This window comes from Vitis vinifera, chromosome 19, assembly GCF_030704535.1.
Source record: "Vitis vinifera cultivar Pinot Noir 40024 chromosome 19, ASM3070453v1".
NCBI classification, from domain to species: Eukaryota; Viridiplantae; Streptophyta; class Magnoliopsida; order Vitales; family Vitaceae; genus Vitis; species Vitis vinifera.
In genome coordinates this window covers 679,912-706,503 of record NC_081823.1, presented here as the reverse complement: position 1 = coordinate 706,503, position 26,592 = coordinate 679,912, and the positions used below count along the sequence as shown (strand labels likewise).

At 34.5% G+C, this 26,592-nt stretch overlaps 3 protein-coding genes and 1 long non-coding RNA gene across 5 annotated transcripts; all 4 read right to left on the bottom strand.

Annotated features, from left to right (window-relative positions):
- Nucleotides 1-490: 490 nt before the first annotated feature.
- On the bottom strand, nucleotides 491-9,881 carry LOC100243601 (probable LRR receptor-like serine/threonine-protein kinase At1g53430). 2 transcript variants are annotated; one of them, XM_010645794.3, is made up of 25 exons: nucleotides 9,589-9,881; nucleotides 7,541-7,730; nucleotides 7,091-7,162; nucleotides 6,599-6,667; nucleotides 6,429-6,500; nucleotides 6,279-6,350; nucleotides 6,040-6,111; nucleotides 5,881-5,952; nucleotides 5,696-5,767; nucleotides 5,505-5,576; nucleotides 5,330-5,401; nucleotides 5,098-5,169; nucleotides 4,896-4,961; nucleotides 4,667-4,726; nucleotides 4,544-4,582; nucleotides 4,397-4,446; nucleotides 3,909-4,273; nucleotides 3,581-3,779; nucleotides 3,364-3,498; nucleotides 3,046-3,164; nucleotides 2,646-2,856; nucleotides 2,309-2,546; nucleotides 1,496-1,646; nucleotides 906-1,360; nucleotides 491-798 (listed from the first exon to the last, which is right to left on the bottom strand). In XM_010645794.3, exons 1-24 carry the CDS (start codon nucleotides 9,680-9,682, stop codon nucleotides 923-925), a joined length of 3,072 nt encoding a protein of 1,023 aa, XP_010644096.1. In that variant the 5' UTR covers nucleotides 9,683-9,881; the 3' UTR covers nucleotides 491-798; nucleotides 906-922. The 2 variants fall into 2 exon arrangements, with proteins under 2 accessions (XP_010644096.1, XP_010644095.1); XM_010645793.3 differs by having other exon boundaries at nucleotides 491-766.
- A 4,285-nt stretch (nucleotides 9,882-14,166) lies between these two features.
- On the bottom strand, nucleotides 14,167-15,312 carry LOC109121814 (probable LRR receptor-like serine/threonine-protein kinase At1g53430). Its single transcript, XM_059735484.1, has 7 exons — nucleotides 15,247-15,312; nucleotides 15,072-15,143; nucleotides 14,839-14,910; nucleotides 14,637-14,702; nucleotides 14,408-14,467; nucleotides 14,283-14,321; nucleotides 14,167-14,221 (listed from the first exon to the last, which is right to left on the bottom strand). The coding sequence occupies exons 1-7, from the start codon at nucleotides 15,288-15,290 to the stop codon at nucleotides 14,167-14,169; spliced, it is 408 nt and encodes a 135-aa protein (XP_059591467.1). The 5' UTR covers nucleotides 15,291-15,312.
- A 124-nt stretch (nucleotides 15,313-15,436) lies between these two features.
- LOC104877483 (uncharacterized) lies at nucleotides 15,437-16,523 on the bottom strand. The gene is made up of 5 exons (XR_002029073.2): nucleotides 16,453-16,523; nucleotides 16,303-16,374; nucleotides 16,064-16,135; nucleotides 15,903-15,974; nucleotides 15,437-15,509 (listed from the first exon to the last, which is right to left on the bottom strand). It is a non-coding gene; the product is annotated as an uncharacterized LOC104877483 (long non-coding RNA).
- A 3,876-nt stretch (nucleotides 16,524-20,399) lies between these two features.
- On the bottom strand, nucleotides 20,400-22,375 carry LOC104877481 (L10-interacting MYB domain-containing protein). The gene is made up of 2 exons (XM_010645788.3): nucleotides 21,136-22,375; nucleotides 20,400-21,041 (listed from the first exon to the last, which is right to left on the bottom strand). Exons 1-2 carry the CDS (start codon nucleotides 21,457-21,459, stop codon nucleotides 20,793-20,795), a joined length of 573 nt encoding a protein of 190 aa, XP_010644090.1. The 5' UTR covers nucleotides 21,460-22,375; the 3' UTR covers nucleotides 20,400-20,792.
- Nucleotides 22,376-26,592: the final 4,217 nt, after the last annotated feature.

The following is a 26,592-nucleotide window of genomic DNA, read 5'->3' as shown; positions in this document are numbered from 1 at the left end:
TTAAAAGTCTATTTGGTAGTAATTTTAAGAAACGCTTTTAATTTTTTTTAAAGTGCATTTGATAGGAATTTTAGGAAGTGTTTTTAGTACTTTTTAACACTTAAAAAACTTGTATCTTTCAAGCATTAAAGGTGTTAAAAACGCTTCTTAAAATTACTGTAAAAAACGCTCAAATACTTTAAAAAAATTATCATTCAAATGTTAAAAATACTATAAATGTTTTCTAGAATCATTCCTAAACGCGCTTTAAAAGTCTTACGAAATTTGAAATCTCTTTGATTTTCTTCTTTTTTTGGCAACCTTCCTATTAATACAATAGATAATTAATCACATTATAATGAAATATAAGTTCCCGATATAGGGTAAAAGAGTAGAATCATGTCACCCAAAATTTTGCTTCACCAAAAGAAACACCCTATTGAGTGGATTTCCCATTACCCAAAAAGTAAAAAAGAAAAAAAAAATCAAGATCTTATATGACATGTGAAGATGCCAAGAAAAACTGACTATAGTTCTATATCATTAAGTAGGAAAATATTTGCAAGAATTTGGACTACCATCTTGGATTTGCTATCAAATTGATTACAAGCAGCATTTCAAGAAGAGAATAATACATTATACTGTCATACAAAAGTGAAAATTTATGGATAAATCTGAATAATCAACCATACCAATCTTCTGTCTTGTTGAACTTGAACCATTGAGGCTGGCAGCAGTTCCAGCTCTGTGCATTGAATTAAGCCGTCATCTGAGTCTTCAATTAATACTGGTAAATGAAGTGCATCTTTGTATAAGAATCTGCAGATGTTCAAACAGAAATAGCTTCCAATGTCGGTTTTTCATATAACAAACATCATTTGCAGAAGAATTTTAACAAGAAGAGCTTCAAGGTGTTCTTGGTATACCTGGGAATTTTTGTTGGTTAGTCTAGATGTACGTCGTAGAGGTCTGGGAGTTCTGGAAGGAGCTTGCTTGATGAAGAATGGTCACGGGTGTCTTCTCTGCTGGTAAGGGAAACAGAGGAGTCTATCCACGGCCCGTTCATTGATATGCTGCCTTGCACCTGGCTTTCTTGGGAGAATGCTGAGACATGAGACTGGCTGTCCTGTGACAACTTCTCAAAGGCTTTGAACCTCATGTCCTGGTTCATTGAGCTCTTCTTGACTATTGGTGCTTGGACAGCAATTTTGCCTTCGAGCATGCTCACTACAGAAGACATGGATGGCCTGAGAGTGGGAGATGGGTTGGTGCATAAGAGAGACAAGTTCAGCATCTTTGCCGCCTCTTCTTCAGAGTAGTTAGAACCGAGAATTGGGTCTACGAGTTCCAGAATGTTTCCCTGCTCATGTAGGACATAAGCCTGCAATTCAATGTAGAAAGTGAAAAACATTTCATTTTCTCATAGCTACTTGCAAAACCATGAAATATACACTTAGGCATACATGTTAAGAGAGATTGCACAGAGAGAAAGATTGTTGACAAAATTTAAAATTACCCAATCAAGAAGATAAACAAACTCCTCTTTTGGCCTGTAATTGGTGTTGCTTTTCCCACTGACAATCTCAAGGGCAACAACTCCAAAGCTGTATACGTCTGCTTTGTCAGTCAAGTAACCCCTCATTGCATATTCAGGAGCCATATATCCTCTGGAAAAAAAAAATCAGCATCTGAATGGTGAGTCTTTTGATTATATGAACATGCATCCTTTTGGAAGAAAATTATCATTGAAAAGAGAGCAAGAAGAACTAATCACACTGGTTTCCACTGAACAAAGTTTGATCAACGATGTCCAGGAAGCGAGATTTTCTGAATATGCATGAAGCTACTGCAGAAACTTAACAAACTTACTAAATTCTGTTTCTTTAAGACCAACAAAGAAGAAAACCCTTTTTGGGTTTAATGGACAGCAAAATCAAAGGAAAAAGTTCCAATTCCATTGGATGAAGGGTTTTATCATGAAGGTTCATAATCTATATGCAGTTACATATAACAAATTATCTCATGGAGAAAACATCATAAAACCAAATAAGATGAAGGTATCCAGATTCAATTTTTTTCAATAATTTCAGATTTTCATATAAACAGTTCCAACCCTTGTGCTATGAACACAATGGTAGTTCCAGTTTTCTGAACTTTTTCGTGATCTACTTTACCAAGTTCACAAATGAAAGGATGACTAACAGTTCAAAATTTAAAAAATTAGCAGTTGAATTAAGTTTTACATCAATCAAGATTGCTTTTTGTTAAGTGCATTTAATGAATTTTTTTGCCTATCAGAAAAAGAGGAATTAGCTAAAAAATAACTCACATTGTTCCAGCTATTCTTGTGCTGATGTGGGTGTTCTCTTCTTCATCCAGCTTAGCCAAACCAAAATCAGATATCTTAGCACTTAGATCCTTATCAAGAAGCACATTGGTTGCCTTTATATCTCTATGAACAATTTTCAATCTCGATTCCTCATGAAGATATGCGAGTCCCCTTGCTATCCCCAAACAAATCTTCTTTCTTGTTGGCCAGTCCAAATGTAAACGGTGTTCTTCACGACCTAGAAGTGATAAAGGGAGAGAAAGAAAGAGTTAAACTCATGATACTCATTCTTGAAAATTTATAGAATGGAATACAAATATAAGCAAGTCATTTTTACCAAAGAGCGCACGGGCAAGGCTGTTGTTTTCCATATATTCATATATTAGCAGCAACTGGTTTCCTTCAATGCAACAACCATAAAGCCTCACAAGATTTGGGTGTTGTAAGGCAGATATCATGCCTATTTCATTTACAAATTCTCGGTTCCCTTGTTTTGATTTAGAGGAGAGCTGCTTAACAGCAATTATCGAACCATCCGACAGGACACCCTAAGATCAAGCAGAGTATAATTCAGAATCATAAATATAGATAAACAATAAAATGTGAGACAGCTGCAGAATAGTATTTCCTTTCCCTCTTCTTCACTGATTTTAGCATGCATGCATAACTAAATGTTGCTACAGAATGTTGTAAGGTTGACAGGCTGATAGAGGGAAGCAAATTAAATCAGCACCTACCTTGTAAACAGGCCCAAATCCGCCTTCACCTATCTTATTTGCAGAGTCAAAGTTATTTGTAGCAGCTTTGATCTGTCGTAAGCTGAAATAACCGGTTTGCAGCTCTAGAGCACGGAGTTCTGTAACAAGGACAAACAAAGATTGAACAAAAAAGCAGATGCAGAAAATGTTTGTATAGGCACAATTAACAGAGCTACTTCTCTTTTCTACTTTAAATTTTTATTCTTGGAAGACAGAATGGGCTGAAATATGACCAGTCTGGAGCTGTGAAGAGGCAGACTAACAAAAAAATGGTTTATGGAAACAAATTAATCTCACCTTTATCTTCAAGGTCTTTTCCTCCAAGGTAACCTTTCGTCCATAGAAGTGCCAAAATGAACGCAAGGACCACACATGAAGCCATTACAATGCCGATGATAGCTCCAACAGATAGCCCAGCGTTGGGATCAAAGTCTATACAAGGAGAGTAAGATATATCATCATGACAAGGTAGTAGCAGGAAAAGTAGAAAACCCAGAATAGGGAATAATCTCACTTGGAGTCACTGCAATGGCGGATATAAGAGGTCCATAAACACCTCTTACTGGAATAGATTTGGTCCCTTTGCCTGACCAGTATAAGTGGATCTCCAGAGTGCTACCATTAACGAGAACATCATCAAAGTCCTTATAAATGCCCTTACCAGCACCTTTCGCTTCTTCCATAATATTAAAATCCTTTAAAACTACATTCCCCTGTAGAAAAGTCAAGTTAATACTTCATATGTTTGGATTGATAGTTGACAATTTTTCTAGTAATCCTCAAGAATCAAGATTTCAAACCGCAAACTGAACTGTGATAATGAGAATTGGTCCTTCACTTACTTGAATTGAAACATCAAAAATGCGCTTCCCCAAGCTACTAAAGGTCTGATCATTAGTAAACATGATTTCAGCAAAGTGGAGCCGCACTTTGTAACTGCCCTTTTGTAGGCAAAGCCCATAATACTTGAGTGAGTTAGGAGCAACGCGAGCTGTTTGGTAGAATTCTGGGCCGATTATTTTCAGAGATGTGTTATTGGCGAGGTAAGCAGTGTCTTCTTTGCTGAAAACCCCTGTACTACTGTAAGCCCATCTTTCTAAATAATCAGCAAGAAAATGTGATGCACCCCTTCCATCTACGTCCTTGTCATATTCATTCCCTTCAAAACTCATCTTGCCTCCTCCACAGTTGATAAAAAAGGAATGATCTGCAAGTTAACTTAATCAGAATCATGGCAGACAACACTTTCATCAAGAATTATAAGTGGCTAGGAACGAAAATTCTTCATTGCCGTTTAATAATAGGAAGTGCGATGGGTTTCAATACTTACATCTGGGTTTTTCAGGGCACGGGAGGTCCTTCTTTAAGCACCATTGTACTCTACAAAATAGAACTTTCGTTCAGTCTCATTTTTAATCCTAATATAAAAATAAAAAAAACAAATAAAATAAGTATGTCCTAACATGAATGAACTTACGTGCTACTCTTTGAAGATGAATAACTGGAAACAAAGCTCCTGTTGGAAAAGAAAAACAAAAAGTTTGTAAAAGATGAGGAAAAAAATAAGGGATGAAGAAGTAAGATACAGAAGGAAACTTACACATCGTTTTGCTGGCAAGTAGATGGAGGTGATCCTGTAAAATTGTTGTAAGATAAATCACTGCAACAGAGATTGTTATAGCATTAGTGATGTATTCCTTGATTGGAAAATGATGTTGAATGGGAGATTCACAACTAGAAAAACAATACATCGTATGTAAAATTTTAACAAGACATGAACAGTTTCATAGCCAAAATAAAAATAATAAAAAGCTTTGACAATTACTAACACGTTTTCTTTCCAGTTTAATATCCCTCTGGGTACTTCTCCACTTAGCAAGTTGTCATTCAGAAACCTGTACACAGATAGCATCATCTCTCAGTTGAAATTAAACAAGTTATCGATGCATACAAAGAATACTAGCTGAGAAATAAGTAAAATGTTGAGTTTATGGATGCTTAGACATACTTTATAACAAATATTTAACTTACATGTAATCTATAGAGTCCAAACTCTGTAGGCTTTCGGGAATTTGACCGGTCAGTCGGTTGAAGCTCAGATCTCTATAAGGAAAATGTTTACATGAACATGAATCAGAAAAAAAAAAATCAACTCAACAAAGATTCTTTGTCAGCTTAATTGGAATTTTTAGACCATGAGCATAAGATAGAAAATTCAGACAACCAAACATCTCTATAAGAATTACAATCCAAAACAACTTACAAGATTTTTAATTTTTTCATTTCTCCAAGATAGGGAGGGATTTGACCAGTAATCAAGCAATCTCTCAGTGCCCTGAACGAAACAAATAAGAGAAGCAACTTGATAAGTTGGTGGGACCAAAATGAAATAAAAGTCGAATGCAGCTTGTTATAAAATATATCCATCTTCAACTCACAATCTTGTCATATTCTTCATATCCTGCAAATCAGGAAAAGACATGCTTGCTCCATTCAAATTAGATATCATCCTGACAACCAAAACCCACCAGAACAGATTAGACACTTATATTTCTAGTTTTGAATTTTCACCATGAATAAAATCATGAACTGAGTATAGAAATTCTCAGATAGTGAAATGCAAGCTCACAACTCAGTTAAGTTTTTCAACTGGGATATAGTCGAAGGAATGGGGCCCTCCATTGATGTGCCTTGAAGAAACCTGCAAAAATTTAATATGCTTATGAGTAACACCAGAATTTAAATCAAGCATGTATGGAATTTCTCTAAGTGCCAAAGATTTAGTAGATAAATGAAAAGAAGTACCATACTTACAGTTTGTCAAGTTTGGTCCAGTTCCCAATTAAATCAGGTATTTTCCCGAATAAATTATTCCCATCTATCCTACTGCAAGAGGTATATGGAGTTCAGAAAAACTTGGCACAAAAAAACAAATAAAAACAAAAATAAAATTCCCGGATATTCATCACTTACAAATCAGTTAAATTCTTCAGATTGCGAAAATTTTGCGGTATCGTTCCTGTGAAATTGTTTCCAGAGAGAAGGCTGCAGAAGCAAAAATAGATAGTCCTATGAATTCCCTGGAAAATATATTTTTGCTAGTAGTAGGATTTTAATCCAACCTTTCTATATTTCAGATAATAAAATATAATCTGAAATAAAATAATAATAATTAGCACATAAAGAAAAAGGAATAAGAACAGCAGTCTTACAGTCTCCTCAAACGGCCCAAATTTCCAAGGTTTTCATTAAGTGGTCCTTCTAGTTGATTATCTTCCAAGATCCTGGGAAAGACAATTTGAACTGGTCAAGTTTCAGGTTTCATTGCTCTAATAGACATAGAATTCTGTTTCATGACTCACAGCTCCTCAAGTGTAGCAATACCACCAATTTCCTTAGGAATTGATCCAGATAGACGGTTCCCCAAAAGGGACCTGCAGAATTCCAAAAGGTACAGATTTGCCAACTAGTAACTGCTCAGTAAATTGCTGAAAAAGAAAAGTCCTCACAGATGCAAATAATAAGAACTTACAGGTTAACAAGAGGAAGCCGAGAGAAACTTGTAGGTATTGATCCATTGAAATAGTTGCGGGTGAGATCACTGTTCATAAAAAAAGAACCTGCCTTAGAATCTATTATCTTCACAAGATCACTGAATAAAAAGAAACCAGACTTCACATCAGGTGGTTGGCATCTGTGGTAGCATTCATGTAACTATAAAAGATTAAGAAGACTAGACACCATGTTCTAAGAAAATTGTACGTGTATGAATGTTTCCAATGGGCTGATGTTCTGTTCTAATTGAAATGCAACAATAACTTCATTATCATAGAATGTTCAAATCGATCTCTGTAGCTTAGTGACATTGCTAAACCCAATTAGTAGGGATTAAGGTTTTGATGAGTTGAGAAATTTGTTTTACAAATTAAATAAACAAATTCAAAATCAAACTCAATGAACCACCAAGGCTAACAAATCATTTTCTCAATTGACTTCCCAACGTAGAGAAACATATGTCACTTACAGTTCTTGCAGATACTTAAGACTTCCAAATTCAGCAGGTAAAACTCCAGTCAAATTAAGACCCTTCAGCTGGCTATAATTCAGAAAATGAAGCAAAAAGAATAAGAGAAAGGAAAAATAAAATTAATACACAAGAAAAAATAACTAAGGTTGGTAGTTGCCTTAATATGCTCAGGCCAAATATGATACAGTTACAAACAAAGATTTGATTTGATTTTCAAAAGTTGGAACAGTCAAAGTAGTGACATGAAGTATACTAATTAAGGTAAAAGATCATCAAAGTTTTGGTCTAAAAAGGAGTTTTGTCCATCCCAATAGCACATACTTACACAACTATCTAATCTGCTGGTTACATACATTTAAGCAATATATGTCAGCCCATTTGCGAATGATTTAAGTTTTACATACCCTAGTGCTTGTATTACTTAAGAAGAAGAAAAGAAAGCCATACATGTTTGTCACATGGCAGACAGTGGAGTTGACGAAAGTGCAGTTGCAGGTGACAAGGCTTCGAATCTCTGATGTGATGTTTACGTTGAAATCTCGACCCTCTCTGCAAGAAGACTGGCTGACACTCCAATAGCTGTTATTTAATTTTGCAGATATATTTAATTTGGAGGATATTGTGTTAAGAGCTTTCACTGTCACAAAGAAAGTACAAAATGCTCAGTAATGTGCATTAATAAATGTAAAAAGAATGATAAGTGATAATGCAGATTATAATCCTCTAATCAATTTCAATCTTAAAGAAACTTATAATATTACCAAATTTTAAATTCTGTTTTTGGTAAGTAATCAAACTTCTACTAGGAGAAGCCAATAATTTATGTTGTGTGGATTTGACTTGCATATATGTTCCTACTTCCTAATAGGATCTGGGGATTAGAAAGTTAGGAAGTAAAGACAAGCATCATGGTATTGCTTTTTCAAACGCACTACATTAGCTATTCTTTTCATGTCAATGACATTCTTTTTCTTGCCTTTCTACATCTATAATTAGTTGGTTTCACATTACAATGTCACCCAAGGAATCAGTCAACTAAAAATGAACCACGACCACCCAACCTTATCTGGCCCATATTGAATTCATATGGAAAAAAATCAATGCCTAATCTAATACCCAAAATATCCAGACAACAATAAAAAATAGCTGAATATGGTAAGGTTTAAAAACCCCCCATACCCCATTGAATTCTATATAATATCACTAACACTCTTTATAGCATGTGGTAAATATTATAACTTTTGCTGAGGTTGTGTCGGTTGGCATCATATCACCTGCCTAAGAGAGATGGGGACCCTTAACTGCTACTGTGTGACCATTCCATCCCTCACTCAAAATCAAGTGAAATTCTTAAGCATGGAAGATGATACTCCTATAGTTCATCATTGGCAGTTCAATATTATAAAAAAGCTAACGACAATTATATGACCATTTTATTCCCTTAGCCAATAATTAGTATGCATAAGTTAAAAAATAAGAGGCAGGGGGCAGGGGCAGGGGCAAAACTGAGATGTCGTATTTATGTCTAAGTCAGGGAAACTGACACTGACTCTCGTGAAGCTCTTATTCTTCTAGGGGTATCTTTGATATTAAAAGAAAGCTAAGAGCCCTCGAATTCAATTATATGGCCATTTCAACCATCACCCAATGCTGATATTATCAAGTCAAACAATAGGGGCAAAGGGCAAAACTGAGACTTAGCCCTGAATAAGGGAATCAGGGGAGCTGGGATTTAAAGCCCTAAAATTTCGAGGGTTTAGATGATATTTTAGGAAACCAGAGGAGGAGGTTTCTGATATTTACATCTAGAAAGTCTCACTACTCAACTTGAAAAATTTGCGGGTCCAAAGACCACGGGTGAACAATATGGAAAGGGACTAAATCAAAGATTGTTTGTAATAATTGAATAGTTTGTATGAAAAATGACTGTCTTCTCAACATTGAAATGAAAATTTTCAATACCAAATGGAAAGTTTTGCTAAAATAATCAATTCGTTCATTGAATCTTCAGGGACCCAAATTAGGAAGTAATCTATATTCACGGCGTAAATTCATTCAAACTGAAACATAGAACAAAATAACGTAACCGACCCCGTTTGGTTGCAGAGAAAAAGAATGGGAAAAGGAAAGAAAACAACACTACTGTTTTGAATATGGTGTTCTCTGTTTTTTCAAAAAAACTTCCCAAAGGAAAATGAAAAGCTTAATGCAGACGAACAACCATTTCGAAATTCAAGTAACAAGGAGCATTGTTTTCTCGGATCCCAAACAAGGAGAAATCCAGGAGAACCCAATGCTTCTTCCGTCCGCTTCCCTTCATTTTCTCAGACAAAAACAAACAGACCAAGGACTGTTATGAAAAACCCAAGTCCCAAAACCAAATCCTCTTCTTTTCCCCTCCCCTCGTTTTGTTCTCACAACAACACATTACACACAAAACCCAACTTCCACTTTCCCAGAAACAGAAAGAAAATGTGAGATTCCAGAGTTGGTACCTTCATCTTCCGGTATATCTTGCGCGTGGGATGTGAACTCCACAAAGCAAAAGAAACCCAGAAACAACAACAGAATAAGAGACAAGTTCTCCATGAATTCACTTTGCAAACAACTTCTTGTTGATGGGTTCACTTTATACTGAATTCAACACAGCGCATAGGGAAAACCGGGTGGTTTTATAGAGAGAAAAACAGAGGGTTTTAGGGTGGTGGGTTTGAAGAGCAGGGAAGAGATATTGAAAGATTCAAAGACAGAAATCAGAATGTCTCCGTACACAAAGACTGTAGAGAGAACCTTGCCTGGCGGTAGTTATGAAGAAATGTTTAAACTGTAAAACCATGTTATAAAAAAAATTTAATAATAACAATAATGGAAAATTAATTTAAAATTTGAATTAAAGTCTATTAATTATACTAAATGGATCATAATAATTGCATTTAAAATTTTAAAAGATATTTATTTATAGTAAATAATGTTACTATCTCCATGCAATATTACCTTTTGAGAGTGACAGGTTGATTAAAAAAATATTTTAATATTTTGTAATTGATGGAAAAGAAAATAATATTTTGTGATTTTGTTATACCCTAAAAAAATTGATATTTTCTTAATTATTTTTTAATCACTATTTAATGATTTTAAAAATATAAGAAAATAAATTAAAAATATTTTAAGTTTTTAAATTGATTTTTATTTTAAAATGTTTTAGAAAACACTTACCAAAAAGTAATTTTTAAAAATTGTATTAAATAGTAAAGATTTTAAAAATGATATAAATTTTCTTTGTAGAAATCTTTTAAATAAAAATAAAATAAAATTTATTTTTATAATAAAGGTTGACGAAGCAAAATTTCGGCATTTACTTTAGTAGGTGTTGACTATTGGGTACGGATGGATGCATGCATTGCATTGAATTCTACGTGTGAAATCCAGTTATGGACAAATTCTTTTTTTTTTCTTTTTTTTTTGTAACGCATAAAAGGCATTTAATGAATCTTCTTACAACTTTCGACTTTCAATTGAAAAATAAAAAATAAAAAAACAAAGCTTTTTCTTTGTTTGAAAATTTGAATTTATTTTTAAAAAGTCAAAGTTTTTTTTAAGCCTAATAAAGGCTTTTGCACCTTTTTGACTATTTTGATTTTTATAAAATATTATTTCATATTTAATAAAAAATTTCAAAAAATACATTAATTTTTACTTTGAATTTAACAATTAAAACTCAAAAAAAATAAATGTAAGCCAAACAAGACATAAACTAACAAAGTTTTATGATACTAACATTATCTTTCTTAAAATCATTACTTTAACTTCAAGTCTAACTTCTAGCAAAATCCAAAACAAAAATGATTATCAGAACAAGTCTTTTCATAACAACACAATGAAAAAAATGTAATATTTTGATCTAAGCGCCTTAAAAAGGATATGTGGTATGAAAATCAAAATTAATGTGATCACAAATTATCTATTAGTGGGGTATGCGGTACGGGAATCAAAATTAATGTGGTCACAAATTGTCTATTAACAGGATGATTTTGAGACACATTTCTTTGAAAGTCATAAAGGAAACTTATAATTAGAACTCCTCAAAAGAGAAAATTTCAACTTGGGTTGTTTAATTAATTAATCTTCAATATTGAGAAATTTAAAATTTTGATCATAGTTTATTTTTGTTTCATGATTTTATTGTTAAGATATGGACTCACACATTCTTAATCAATGATTCATGATTAAGCTATTCGAATTATAGACATTTGATTTAATGTTCGTTTTAAGAGTATGGGTCACCTTATGTGTTGAGCCCAATGCAATCACGGGCTTTAGATGATGGGCCTAAGGCCCGTGAGGCCCAATAACCATTGGGTATGGTCCCTAAGGTAGGAGGGTATAAAAGGGCTTCGGCTTGTATCTTTTGGGAAAAATCACATCTTTTGAAAGAACTGAACCGCTCACTCTCTCGCTCCCATTGCCTGAGAGAATCCAGAGAAAGGTGGTGCCCTCCATCAGCCTTAGAAGATCGATACCTCTTCATCAAAAGCGTCAAAATGGATTCAAGTTGGTTCCTATCTAAAGACTGATTGTTGAATATATTTTGTATGTGTGTTTTGGTGTTAATGGAGAAGACATGAAGTCACAACAATGGTATCAGAGCCCTGGTTCCATTTTCCTCAAAACCATATTCAAGTTTTCAGGCGCGCTGATGGTGCGCGCTGCTGGTGCTTACGCCGCTGGTGCGCGCGGCTGAGGGCGCCGCTGGTGCGTGCGACTGAGGGCGCTGCTGGTGCGCGCGACCTGTGCGCGGCCTGTGCGCGTGGCCTAGGGCGCGGTTCAGGCAGCGTCGTTGAGGCACGGTTTGCGCGTTTCAGGCGCGTTGGTGATGCGCTTCAGGAGCGACGTGTGCTTCCGACGCCGTTCCGGGGTGCTTCCGACGCCGCTCCGATGGGTGATTCCGACGCCGTTCTGGTTTAAGGTGCCACTTTAGGCATCGTGCAATGCAACAATAACTTCATTATCATAGAATGTTCAAATCGATCTCTGTAGCTTAGTGACATTGCTAAACCCAATTAGTAGGGATTAAGGTTTTGATGAGTTGAGAAATTTGTTTTACAAATTAAATAAACAAATTCAAAATCAAACTCAATGAACCACCAAGGCTAACAAATCATTTTCTCAATTGACTTCCCAACGTAGAGAAACATATGTCACTTACAGTTCTTGCAGATACTTAAGACTTGCAAATTCAGCAGGTAAAACTCCAGTCAAATTAAGACCCTTTAGCTGGCTATAATTCAGAAAATGAAGCAAAAAGAATAAGAGAAGGAAAAATAAAATTAATACATAAGAAAAAATAACTAAGGTTAGTAGTTGCCTTAATATGCTCAGGCCAAATATGATACAGTTACAAACAAAGATTTGATTTGATTTTCAAAAGTTAGAACAATCAAAGTAGTGACATGAAGTCTACTAATTAAGGTAAAAGATCATCAAAGTTTTGGTCTAAAAAGGAGTTTTGTCCATCCCAATAGCACATACTTACACAACTGTCTAATCTGCTGGTTACATACATTTAAGCAATATATGTCAGCCCATTTGCGAATGATTTAAGTTTTACATACCCTAATGCTTGTATTACTGAAGAAGAAGAAAAGAAAGCCATACATGTTCGTCACATGGCAAACAGTGGAGTTGACGAAAGTGCAGTTGCAGGTGACAAGGCTTCGAATCTCTGATGTGATGTTTACGTTGAAGTCTCGACCCTCTCTGCAAGAAGACTGGCTGACACTCCAATAGCTGTTATTTAATTTTGCAGATATATTTAATTTGGAGGATATTGTGTTAAGAGCTTGCACTGTCACAAAGAAAGTATAAAAGGCTTAGTAATGTGCATTAATAAATGTAAAAACAATGATCAGTGATAAGGCAGATTATAATCCTCTGATCAATTTCAATCTTAAAGCAACGATATTACCAAATTTTAAATTCTGTTTCTGGTAAGTAACCAAACATTTTTTTTTTTTTTTTTTTAACCGTGAGTGTCCGAACCAGGTTACGCACATCTCAACTAATCCCATGGGGCCCTGAAATTAACGACCGGGTAAACATCCGGTGGCCTGAGGGTGGTAAGTAACCAAACTTCTATTAGGAGAAGCCAATAATTTATGCCGTGTGGATTTGACTTGCATATAAGCTCACCTTTTTAGGGTGTGTGGACTTTGTTACAAGACTGTTCCTACTTCCTAATAGGATCTGGGGATTAGAAAGTTAGGAAGTAAAGACAAGCATCCATGGTATTGCTTTTTCAAATGCACTACATTAGCTGTTCTTTTCATGTCAATGACATTCTTTTTCTTGCCTTTCTACATTTATAATTAGTGGGTTTCACATTGCATTGTCACCCAAGGAATGAGTCAACTAAAAATGAACCAGGACCACCCAACCTTATCTGGCCCATACCATATCAGAAGGCCCTTGGTGCATTGAATTCATATGGAAAAAATCAATACCTAATCTAATACCAAAAATATCCCGACAACAATAAAAAATAATTGAATATGGTGTACGCGGCCCGTGCGCGGCCCGTGCGCGGCCGATGCGCAGCCTGTGCGCGCGGCCTATTCACGACTTGTGCGCGTGGCCTGGGGCGCGGTTCAGGCAGCGTCGTTGAGGCACGGTTTGCGCGTTTCAGGCGCGCTGGTGATGCACTTCAGGAGCGACGTGTGCTTCCGACGCCGTTCCGGTTTAAGGTGCCACTTTAGGCATCGTGCAGGCTGCCAACGCCATGAATGGCGTATAAAAAAAAAAAAAAAAAAAGGTCTACGGGGCTTGAACCCGTGACCATGGATTACCCTTCCATCTACGTCCTTGTCATATTCATTCCCTTCAAAACTCATCTTGCCTCCTCCATAGTTGATAAAAAATGAATGATCTGCAAGTTAACTTAATTGGAATCATGGCAGACAACACTTTCATCAAGAATTATAAGTGGCTAGGAATGAAAATTCTTCATTGCCATAATAGGAAGTGTGATGGGTTTCAATACTTACATCTGGGTTTTTCAGGGCATGGGAGGTCCTTCTTTAAGCACCATTGTACTCTACAAAATAGAACTTTGGTTCAGTCTCATTTTTAATCCTAATATAAAAATAAAAATAAAACAAATAAAATAAGTATGTCCTAACATGAATGAACTTACGTGCTACTCTTTGAAGATGAATAACTGGAAACAAAGTTCCTGTTGGAAAAAAAAAAAACAAAAAGTTTGTAAAAGATGAGGAAAAAAATAAGGGATGAAGAAGTAAGATACAAAAGGAAACTTACACATCGTTTTGCTGGCAAGTAGATGGAGGTGATCCTGTAAAATTGTTGTAAGATAAATCACTGCAACAGAGATTGTTATAGCATTAGTGATGTATTCCTTGATTGGAAAATGATGTTGAATGGGAGATTCACAACTAGAAAAACAATACAACGTATGTAAAATTTTAACAAGACATGAACAGTTTCATAGCCAAAATAAAAATAATAAAAAACTTTGACAATTACTAACACGTTTTCTTTCCAGTTTAATATCCCTTTGGGTACTTCTCCACTTAGCAAGTTGTCATTCAGAAACCTGTACACAGATAGCATCATCTCTCAGTTGAAATTAAACAAGTTATCGATGCATACAAAGAATACTAGCTGAGAAATAAGTAAAATGTTGAGTTTATGGATGCTTAGACATACTTTATAACAAATATTTAACTTACATGTAATCTATAGAGTCCAAACTCTGTAGGCTTTCGGGAATTTTACCGGTCAATCGGTTGAAGCTCAGATCTCTATAAGGAAAATGTTTACATGAACATGAATCAGAAAAAAAAAAAATCAACTCAACTAAGATTCTTTGTCAACTTAATTGGAATTTTTAGACCATAAGCATAAGATAGAAAATTCAGACAACCAAACATCTCTATAAGAATTACAATCCAAAACAACTTACAAGATTTTTAATTTTTTCATTTCTCCAAGATAGGGAGGGATTTGATCAGTAATCAAGCAATCTCTCAGTGCCCTGAACGAAACAAATAAGAGAAGCAACTTGATAAGTTGGTGGGACCAAAATGAAATAAAAGTCGAATGCAGCTTGTTATAAAATATATCCATCTTCAACTCACAATCTTGTCATATTCTTCATATCCTGCAAATCAGGAAAAGACATGCTTGCTCCATTCAAATTAGATATCATCTTGACAACCAAAACCCACCAGAACAGATTAGACACTTATATTTCTAGTTTTGAATTTTCACCATGAATAAAATCATGAACTGAGTATAGAAATTCTCAGATAGTGAAATGCAAGCTCACAACTCAGTTAAGTTTTTCAACTGGGATATAGTCGAAGGAATGGGGCCCTCCATTGATGTGCCTTGAAGAAACCTGCAAAAATTTAATATGCTTATGAGTAACACCAGAATTTAAATCAAGCATGTATGGAATTTCTCTAAGTGCCAAAGATTTAGCAGATAAATGAAAAGAAGTACCATACTTAGGTGGTGTTTGTTTTTTTGGCTTTTTGCTGAAAACCATTTAGTTTTAGAATTTAGGTTGTTTGTTTTTTTACTTTTTCATGACTTATTATAAACTTTTTACTAAATAGAAAAAGCCAAAATATGTGGCTTTTTCTAAATAGAAAAAATAACACAATGGTTTTTTTTACTTTTTAATACTTAATAGAAATAAAATACTACAAAAACAAACAACCTAATATTTAATACTATTAAGTATTAAGGTTCTATTTAGAATTAAGTAAAAAAACAAACACCACCTTACAGTTTGTCAAGTTTGGTCCAGTTCCTAATTAAATCAGGTATTTTCCCGGATAAATTATTCTCATCTATCCTACTGCAAGAGGTATATGGAGTTCAGAAAAACTTGGCATCAAAAAACAAATAAAAACAAAAATAAAATTCCAGGATAATCATATCACTTACAAATCAGTTAAATTCTTCAGATTGCGAAAATTTTGCGGTATCGTTCATGTAAAATTGTTTCCAGAGAGAAGGCTGCAGAAGCAAAAATAGATAATCCTATGAATTCCCTGGAAAAGATATTTTTGCTAGTAGTAGGATTTTAATCCAACCTTTCTATATTTCAGATAATAAAATATAATCTGAAATAAAATAGTAATAATTAGCACATAGAGAAAAAGGAAAAAGAACAGCAGTCTTACAGTCTCCTCAAACGGCCCAAATTTCCAAGGTTTTCATTAAGTGGTCCTTCTAGTTGATTATCTTCCAAGATCCTGGGAAAGACAATTTGAACTGGTCAAGTTTCAGCGTTCATTGCTCTAATAGACATAGAATTCTGTTTCATGACTCACAGCTCCTCAAGTGTAGCAATATCACCGATTTCCTTAGGAATTGATCCAGATAGACGGTTCCCCAAAAGGGACCTGCAGAATTCCAAAAGGTACAGATTTGCCAACTAGTAACTGCTCAGTAAATTGCTGAAAAAGAAAAGTCCTCATTGATGCAAATAATAAGAACTTACCGGTTAACAAGAGGAAGCCGAGAGAAACTTGTAGGTATTGATCCATTGAAATAGTTGCGGGTGAGATCACTGTTCATAAAAAAAGAACCTGCCTTAGAATCTATTATCTTCACAAGATCACTGAATAAAAAGAAACCAATCAGGTGGTTGGCATCTGTGGCAGCATTCGTGTAACTATAAAAGATTAAGAAGACTAGACGCCATGTTCTAAGAAAATTGTACGTGTATGAATGTTTCCAATGGGCTGATGTTCTGTTCTAATTGAAATGCAACAATAACTTCATTATCATAGAATGTTCAAATCGATCTCTATAGCTTAGTGACATTGCTAAACCCAATTAGTAGGGATTAAGGTTTTGATGAGTTGTGAAATTTGTTTGACAAATTAAATAAACAAATTCAAAATCAAACTCAATGAACCACCAAGGCTAACAAATCATTTTCTCAATTGACTTCCCAACGTAGAGAAACATATGTCACTTATAGTTCTTGCAGATACTTAAGACTTGCAAATTCAGTAGGTAAAACTCCAGTCAAATTAAGACCCTTCAGCTGGCTATAATTCAGAAAATGAAGCAAAAATAATAAGAGAAGGAAAAATAAAATTAATACACAAGAAAAAATAACTAAGGTTGGTAGTTGCCTTAATATGCTCAGGCCAAATATGATACAGTTACAAACAAAGATTTGATTAATTTGATTTTCAAAAATTGGAACAGTCAAAGTAGTGACATGAAGTCTACTAATTAAGGTAAAAGATCATCAAAGTTTTGGTCTAAAAAGGAGTTTTGTCCATCCCAATAGCACATACTTACACAACTGTCTAATATGCTGGTTACATACATTTAAGCAATATATGTCAGCCCATTTGCGAATGATTTAAATTTTACATACCCTAATGCTTGTATTACTGAAGAAGAAGAAAAGAAAGCCATACATGCTTGTCACATGGCAGACAGTGGAGTTGACGAAAGTGCAGTTGCAGGTGACAAGGCTTCGAATCTCTGATGTGATGTTTACATTGAAGTCTCGACCCTTTCTGCAAGAAGACTGGCTGACACTCCAATAGGTGTTATTTAATTTCGCAGATATATTTAATTTGGAGGATATTGTGTTAAGAGCTTGCACTGTCACAAAGAAAGTACAAAATGCTCAGTAATGTGCATTAATAAATGTAAAAAGAATGATCAGTGATAATGCAAATTATAATCCTCTAATCAATTTCAATCTTAAAGCAACTTATAATATTACCAAATTTTAAATTCTGTTTCTGGTAAGTAACCAAACTTCTACTAGGAGAAGCCAATAATTTATGCTGTGTGGATTTGACTTGCATATATGTTCCTACTTCCTAATAGGATCTGGGGATTAGAAAGTTAGGAAGTAAAGACAAGCATCCATGGTATTGCTTTTTCAAACGCACTACATTAGCTATTCTTTTCATGTCAATGACATTGTTTTTCTTGCCTTTTTACATGTATAATTAGTTGGTTTCACATTGCAATGTCACCCAAGGAATCAGTCACGTGCGCAGCCTGTGCGCGGCCTGTGCGCGACCTGTGCGCGGCCTGTGCGCGGCCTGTGCACGACCTGTGCGCGGCCTGTGCAAGACCTGTGCGCGGCCTGTGCACGACCTGTGCGCAGCCTGTGCACGCGGCCTGGGGCGCGGTTCAGGCAGCGTCGTTGAGGCACGGTTTGCGCGTTTCAGGCGCGCTGGTGATGCGCTTCAGGAGCGACATGTGCTTCCGACGCCGTTCCGGGGTGCTTCCGACGCCGTTCCGGTTTAAGGTGCCACTTTAAGGTGGCGTTTGTTTTTTTGGCTTAATTCTAAATAGAACTTTTTGTTAACTTAATACTAAATAATGCTTAATAGCATTAAGCATTAAGTTGTTTGTTTTTTTAAAATTTTATTTCTATTAAGTATTAAGCTGTTTGTTTTTTTATATGCTGAAAACCAATATCTTAATATTTTAATGTATTAAATAAAATATAATTTAACTTATTTTTAAAAAGTTCAAAATAATAAAATTGTTATAATAAATAATTTATCATTATCATTCTTACAAAAAAGAATTAATGTATTTATTTTTTATATAATTAAAATAAAATATTTAAACTTAATAATATGAAAAATAATGGATTGATAAAACCTAAATCAAATTAAAGAAAAAACATAACAATTCAAGTACATATTTTCAAATATTCGAAGACATCACATTTTATGCTAATATCTAAACATTGCATTTCTTACAATGGTAAAAAGCTAAAAATGACAAGTTAACTAAACACTTGAAAGAGTTCATTTGCGATTTGGTTTCGGAACTGTTGCATGAATTCTTGATCAGATGCTGCAAAAAAACTGCTTGTAGTTGAGTTTTGATTTTGATTGGCATTGTCACTTTCCAATTCCACTTCATTGTCATATTCAGAAAATAATCTATCCGCAACTGAGATTTGTCGAAGAAAATTGTGAATGGAGAAGCATGTCATGACAATTTTTGTTTGAGTAGTAAACAAATAAGGTGCCATTCTCTTCAAGATTGGAAAACGCGCCTTAACAACACCAAAAGCACGTTCAATGACATTTCTTAATCTTGCATGACATTGGTTGAATATCTCCTCTTTTCCTACAACTTTACCACCACTACGAAAATCACTCAACCAATAGCGCACATTACAATATGGTGCCATAAAACCTCGAGTGTGTGTGTATGCTGCATCTACTAAATAATATTTTTCTGAAAAAAAAGGATTGAGTTGATTATTATAATGAATAAATACAAATTATATTAAATAAAATGAAAATAAAATATTTACCTGATGGGGGCATTGGAAAATTATGTTGCGGGTTACGAATAGTTTCTGTCAAGACTCTTGAATCATGAGCTGTTCCTTCCCATCCAACAACAACAAACCTAAATATCATGTCAAAATCACAAACTGCCATAACATTTTGAAAACACTCTCCTCTCCCACGACCTCAATAAGGTACTTGTTGATTAGTGGGAATACATGCATGGATAAGAGTTCCATCAATTGCACCAACAACATCCTACATGGTAATAATTCTTTAAAATATAAATAATTATTTTTATATGAGAATAATACAAATATGATATGAATAATTAGAAATAAAAAATAATGTACCTTAAAAATTTGTCTTAGCCGACGATTGGAGATACCATTTGAACTATCATTGAATGATGGAGGAGTAATCATCTCTTTTGAGAAATTCACCATGGCCACTAAAACCTCATGGGAGTATTTATGAATTGTTTGACTTGAGTGTTGGAATCTATTCTTAATCAATCGATTCTGAAGATTATGACTAATAGTCATAAGAAACATGGCCATTTTCTCTTCAACATTCAAATGTTTACTGTCAACAAGCCATCCTTTTTCTCGAAACATGTGACATAGAGAAATAAATCCATGTTTTTCCATCCGCATTAGTTCATAACATGTGCTAGATGAACCATTTAAAAGCTCTTGAATGAAAAGTGAACCTGTAAATGATGAAGTAGAGACGCGTTCCTTATTAATGGATGAGTCACTCAATAATTTGAGAACACAACCAATCTTCTTTTTAAAACTCTTGTCACTTCTAACTTTGTATCTTCATCTTCACTTGATGATGATGAACTTGAACTATTTGAGTGATGTGAAGGATTCTCCATAAGAATATCTATTATAAAAAAAATAGTTATGAAATAAAAACATAACAATATAATCAAATAGTTATAACAATGTATGAGTAATAAATATCCAAAACAAATATCCATAAAATGTAGAGAGAAAGTCTTATAATTGGAAAAGTTTAAATGCATCAAATATTCAAAACAAACAAACCAAAAGTACCAAATTAAAATCATCATATAAGTCATATACCCTAGGCATTCCACAAATCTAAAACAAATATTTAAAAAGTTATTTTCGCAAGCTTTGAATCCATCCCATTCGCTCTTCGTCACTTTCCATCTCCATCCACACCTCTCTGTACTCTTTCTTCTTGCAGAATGCATTAATTGCTACATAGTATAATGGATCCTCATAAGTCAAAAGCCTCTTCAAAATCTTCATGCATTCTTTGACTGTGGGTCCTTCAAAATTCTCCAACACATTCACTATTCTATTCATTTCTTCTTGAGTTTGCTCTTTCTTTCCTTTCTTCTATTTTTTCTTAGAACCTTCTGCTTCATCATTAGTATTTCTTGGCAAATCCTCATCTTCTTCTAAACTAATTGAAGTTTCGCTAGGCATAGATGTAGAATGTGTTGATGATTCCTCAGCCCCAGAAGCTATCACTCCCCCAGAGCTCCAATTTTTAGACCCAGTAGCTAACACTCCTTCAAACAATGCCTCTAATTCTTCCACATTTGCTAATGGTTTAAAACGGAATTGTTTAGCTTCTGGATATTTCTATTTTACAAGATAAACAACAAATTAGTCATATATACATATATATAAGACAATTATTTTTAAAATTCACTCAAATCCATAAAAAAAAAACTACCTGTAGATATTCTTCCCATTTTTCAGCTGGCCAATCAAAAGTTTTGGTTACAGAGTTGTAACCATGTCCTGTCATAGTCATCATTTTACTCCAAATGAGATATTGTCTTTTCATGTAATCCCACCCATTCTTAAGTTGTTTTGAAGTATAACGTTTTCCAAGTAACTTCTCCAACTCTTCAGCAATTCGAGGCCAAGCACTAGACTTTAAACCTCCACCTGATCTAAAGCCTTTGTTTGCCTCTTGAAGACAAAGATCAATAAAGTGCTTTCTTTGGATGGGGTCAGTCCAATTTGCCCTACTAATCTCAATATTTTGACTCATTACTGTACAAAAAACCAACCAACATTAATGACTAATTTTCAATTTTCAATTAAAGACAATAAAATAAAATAAAATAAACTTCAATTGGTTTGGTATGTCTAAATAGAAAAGGAAAATAATTTTTTCTAACAAAAATATTAAAAAGGATTATATGTAAAGTGGGAGAAAGTGAAGTGGTGCTTTTGAGGGAAGTAGCAGCTCATAAATGGTGGAAAGAGAGAGCAAATGGTAGGGGCTGTGATTCTGTAGGAAAGGATAGCACAAATACAAAGAGGTGAGAAAAGGGTCTACTATGTATTCATAGTAGACTGTACCCAAAAGTAAGAAAACTTTGGATTTTGCTACTGCACATTAAATTCATCATATCCCCTTCAAGTTTTTGAGCATTTATATCATTTGATTGTGTAATAATTGCACATTAAACTTTGTCCTCTCCTTTCTAATAAATAATACAAGGGTGTGAGAAGATTAAAATCTGAATCATTTTCTTCAATCATAAACATCAACCACCCATTTGACTTGATGGGTTTATTTCTAGACCCATTAGAAATAAATAAAACATTTTCCTTCTCATTTTCAATATCCGAATTTTGAAAAAGAAAAAAAAAAAAAAAGCCCAAATGGCAAAGTTACTCATGACTATCTTAAAGTGGGCAGATAGCCCCCACTACCAACTATCAAAACATGTTGCAGTATCCTTTTTATTGTAAATGCATTGACTAAATTATATAAAATATTTATATTGAATTTCGATGTATTTATCTTTTTAAATATTTGTCTGCCACTTAGCCTCGTGGCACTCGTACACCACCACCTACCATCTACCACCCTTCTATTGCGTTTTATAGTTATTCTAAAAGAAAAAAAAAGTTTTTATTTTTTTTAAGTATTAAAAATATTTTTAAAAATCATTATTAAACACATTCTAACTTATTTATATTAAATAGTTTTTATACTTTTATATTTTTTGAAAAGAAAAAGAGTTATTATGAATTGAGAATTTCCATATATTTATTGTGAGGGCCTTTGACTAATGTTGGAATAACAAATAATAACAATAATAATAGAAAATGATAAATTTGGATTTAGGGTTGAATTAGGGAAGTAAGAAAGCATGGTAAGTAAGACAGCAACTAAGCAACAGAAAAAGATACTAGATTTTACTAAACAGGCTTTAAACAGCTGAGGCATAATAATTACAAGTTAGAGGACTGAAAAGGAAAAAAGAAATAAAAAAATGGGACCACAATCAGAGAGGAGGCACAGGCAAAGGCAAAAACATGGAGGTGGTTAAGATGCAGAGAAGATTTGTGGAGTATGCAGCATCCTTGCATTTATATGTATTATTAGATACATGGTAAAGATTGTACAAACTTGAGCAAATGATTGAAAGGGACATAAGAAATACCATAATTTTTGCAAGTATATATCCAGCAGACAATTTCAATGCCCCTAATTATGATTTCTCATTTTCAATAGAAACCCTCAGTCACATAAGTTATACTCTGATATGCCAATGTTTCTTGTCATCTGAACCATTTGATCTAATGTCCATTGTCTGTGTCATTGTTTATGGGGTTTTGGCTACTGCTTTGCTTGGTACTCTATTCAAAATATAAACTGCAGTTTTAATGGTTTCGCCCCAAAATGATTCTGGTAAGGTGGAATGACTAATCATACTTCTTACCATATCCTTAAGAGTACGGTTTCGCCTCTCTACTACACCATTTTGGCTCGGAGTCCCTGGCATGGTGTATTGAGAAACGATACCACACTCCATCAAATGTTTGGCGAATGGCCCTGGATATTGTTTTCCGGATCCGTCATATCTACCATAATATTCACCTCCACAGTCAGATCTGACGGCTTTTATTTTCTTGCTTAGTTGGTTCTCAACTTCAGCTTTGAAATTCTTGAACACATCCAATGACTGAGACTTTTCATGAATCAAATAAAGATACCCATAACGCGAGTAATCGTCAATGAAAGTGATAAAATATTGTTGTCCATTCCAAGAAGGGGTAGGAAATGGACCACAAATGTCTGTATGTATCAATTCCAAGACATCACTGCACCTATTGGCATTCTTTTTCTTCATATTTGTTTGTTTTCCTTTAATGCACTCTATACAGACTTGAAAGTCTGAGAAATCAAGTGGATCGAGAATTCCATCTGACACAAGTCTTTGTATTCATTGATTTGAAATATGACCCAAACGCTTGTGCCATAACATTAATGAATTTTCATTCATTAATTTTCGCTTAATGCCATAATTACTTGAATGCAAGGTTTCATTTCCATTAGTGGCCTTTATGTTCAATTTATATAGTTTGTCTGTTAGACTACCTGTACCAATAATATTTGAATTTAGATAAAGACTAACCATTCCATTTCCAAATGAACAACAATATCCAAATTTGTCCAAACATGAAACAGAAATTAAATTCCGTCTAAAAGACGGTACTACAAAAGTCTCTTCTAAATCCAATGTACATTCAGAGTCTAACTGTAATATGAAAAGACCAATAGCCTTGACTGCAGCCTTGTTGCCATTTCCCACATAGATGTATCTTTCACCATCAGTTGGCATTCGGCACTACAGCTAAATTAATTTCTGAACAAACAAAGTTGAGAAGTGTACCTTTCTTTTCACGTCAAGCAGCGTATTTGGTACATGTCTTCATCATATGACCAGCCTTCTTGCAAAAGAAACAAGTGATATCTTTATCTTGTTTCTTTTGCTCCTTTTGCTTTGATGTCCCAGAAACTGCAGTTTGTTTTCCTTTATTATCCCTCTTTCTTTTCTTGTTGGTACCAAATCCGTGAGATGTGGAAGCCAAGTGAGCACTTTCTATCTTTTCTTGCTTCAATCTCTCTTCCTCTTGCACACATTGAGCAATAAGCTCATTCAAAGTCCATTTTTCCTTTTGTGTATTGTAATTGATTTTGAATGGACTGAATTGTGTAGGTAGAGAGATCAAGACCAAGTGCACGAGTATGTCTTCCAACAACTCTAACTTTAGTGCCTTGAGTCTCGTCACAAGATTAGATATTTCCATAATGTACTCCCTAATATTCTCTTTCCCTTTATACCGCATAGAGACAAGCTTACTAAGAATAGTGTTTGTCTCAACCTTTTCGTTTGCAGCGAATCGGTTTGCTATCTGGTCTAAGAATGCCTTGGCTTGGGTTTCCTCAGGTATTGCACCCCTTATTGCTTCTAGAATTGAGTGCTTCATAATCATTAGACTCATGCGATTGGATCGTTCCCATTTTTCCATAGTAGACCTTTGCTCAGCAGTGCTGGCACTAGTAAGATCTGAAGGCCGATCCTCCCTTAATGCAAAGTCTAAATCCATGCACCCGAGCACAATTATAACGTGCTTTTTCCATTTCTTGAAATTTGTGCCGTTAAGCACAGGAATGTTATTAACATTTGCAGATATAGAAGATGCTAAATTCATAATAATAAAGCTCACAATTAGTCACATAAGCATCATACATACATGAATGAATAAACATCATGCAAGATACCTAGCACAAACATTAATATTCAATCTTTGGACAAAAAACATTAACTTGTAATTGGTATCCTTATACAAAATTAATTCATAAATATTGACAATAAAACCGAAAAAACAATATGTCTGTCTTTGGACTAACATATCGAATGCAAGGTAAACTTTATATGTCATATATTTATGATTACTTTATTTATTATTATATTAAAATAATCCTCCTTTGGGTTGATTATTTTATACAATAATACCATGCTTATATATTTAAAAAACAAATAAAATTATGTAACATGTTACTTTGGCAACAAATATACATAATTTATTTATTTTGAAATAAATACAACAAACAATAATTTAATCAAAATTATTTATGCATAAACTCATGTACATATCCATATATACATTTATATATATAAATTAAAGCATAAATGCAAATTATGGGCTTTAGTCCAATGGTTCAAGGACTATTCCTAATTGATTAAGGAGCTAATCCATGGTCACGGCTTCAAGCCCTGTTTTATTTATTTTGAAATAAATACAACAAACAATAATTTAATCAAAATTAGTTATGCATAAACTCATGTACATATCCATATATACATTTATATATATATAAATTAAAGCATAAATACAATATATGGGCTTTAGTCCCTTGGTTCAAGGACTATTCCTAATCGATTAAGGAGCTAATCCATGGTCACGGGTTCAAGCCCCGTAGACCTTTTTTTTTTTTTTTTTTTTTATACGCCATTCATGGCGTTGGCAGCCTGCACGATGCCTAAAGTGGCACCTTAAACCGGAACGGCGTCGGAAGCACCCCCTTGGAACGGCGTCGGAAGCACCCTGGAACAGCATCAGAAGCACATGTCGCTTCTGAAGCGCATCACCAGCGCGCCTGAAACGCGCAAACCGTGCCTCAACAACGCTACCTGAACCGCGCCCCAGGCCACGCGCACAAGTCGCGGATAGGCCGCGCGCACAGGTCGTGCACAGGTCGCGCACAGGCCGCGCACAAGCTGTGCGCGTGACTGATTCTTTGGGTGACATTGCAATGTGAAACCAACTAATTATACATGTAAAAAGGCAAGAAAAACAATGTCATTGACATGAAAAGAATAGCTAATGTAGTGCGTTTGAAAAAGCAATACCATGGATGCTTGTCTTTACTTCCTAACTTTCTAATCCCCAGATCCTATTAGGAAGTAGGAACATATATGCAAGTCAAATCCACACAGCATAAATTATTGGCTTCTCCTAGTAGAAGTTTGGTTACTTACCAGAAACAGAATTTAAAATTTGGTAATATTATAAGTTGCTTTAAGATTGAAATTGATTAGAGGATTATAATTTGCATTATCACTGATCATTCTTTTTACATTTATTAATGCACATTACTGAGCATTTTATACTTTCTTTGTGACAGTGCAAGCTCTTAACACAATATCCTCCAAATTAAATATATCTGCGAAATTAAATAACACCTATTGGAGTGTCAGCCAGTCTTCTTGCAGAAAGGGTCGAGACTTCAATGTAAACATCACATCAGAGATTCGAAGCCTTGTCACCTGCAACTGCACTTTCGTCAACTCCACTGTTTGCCATGTGACAAGCATGT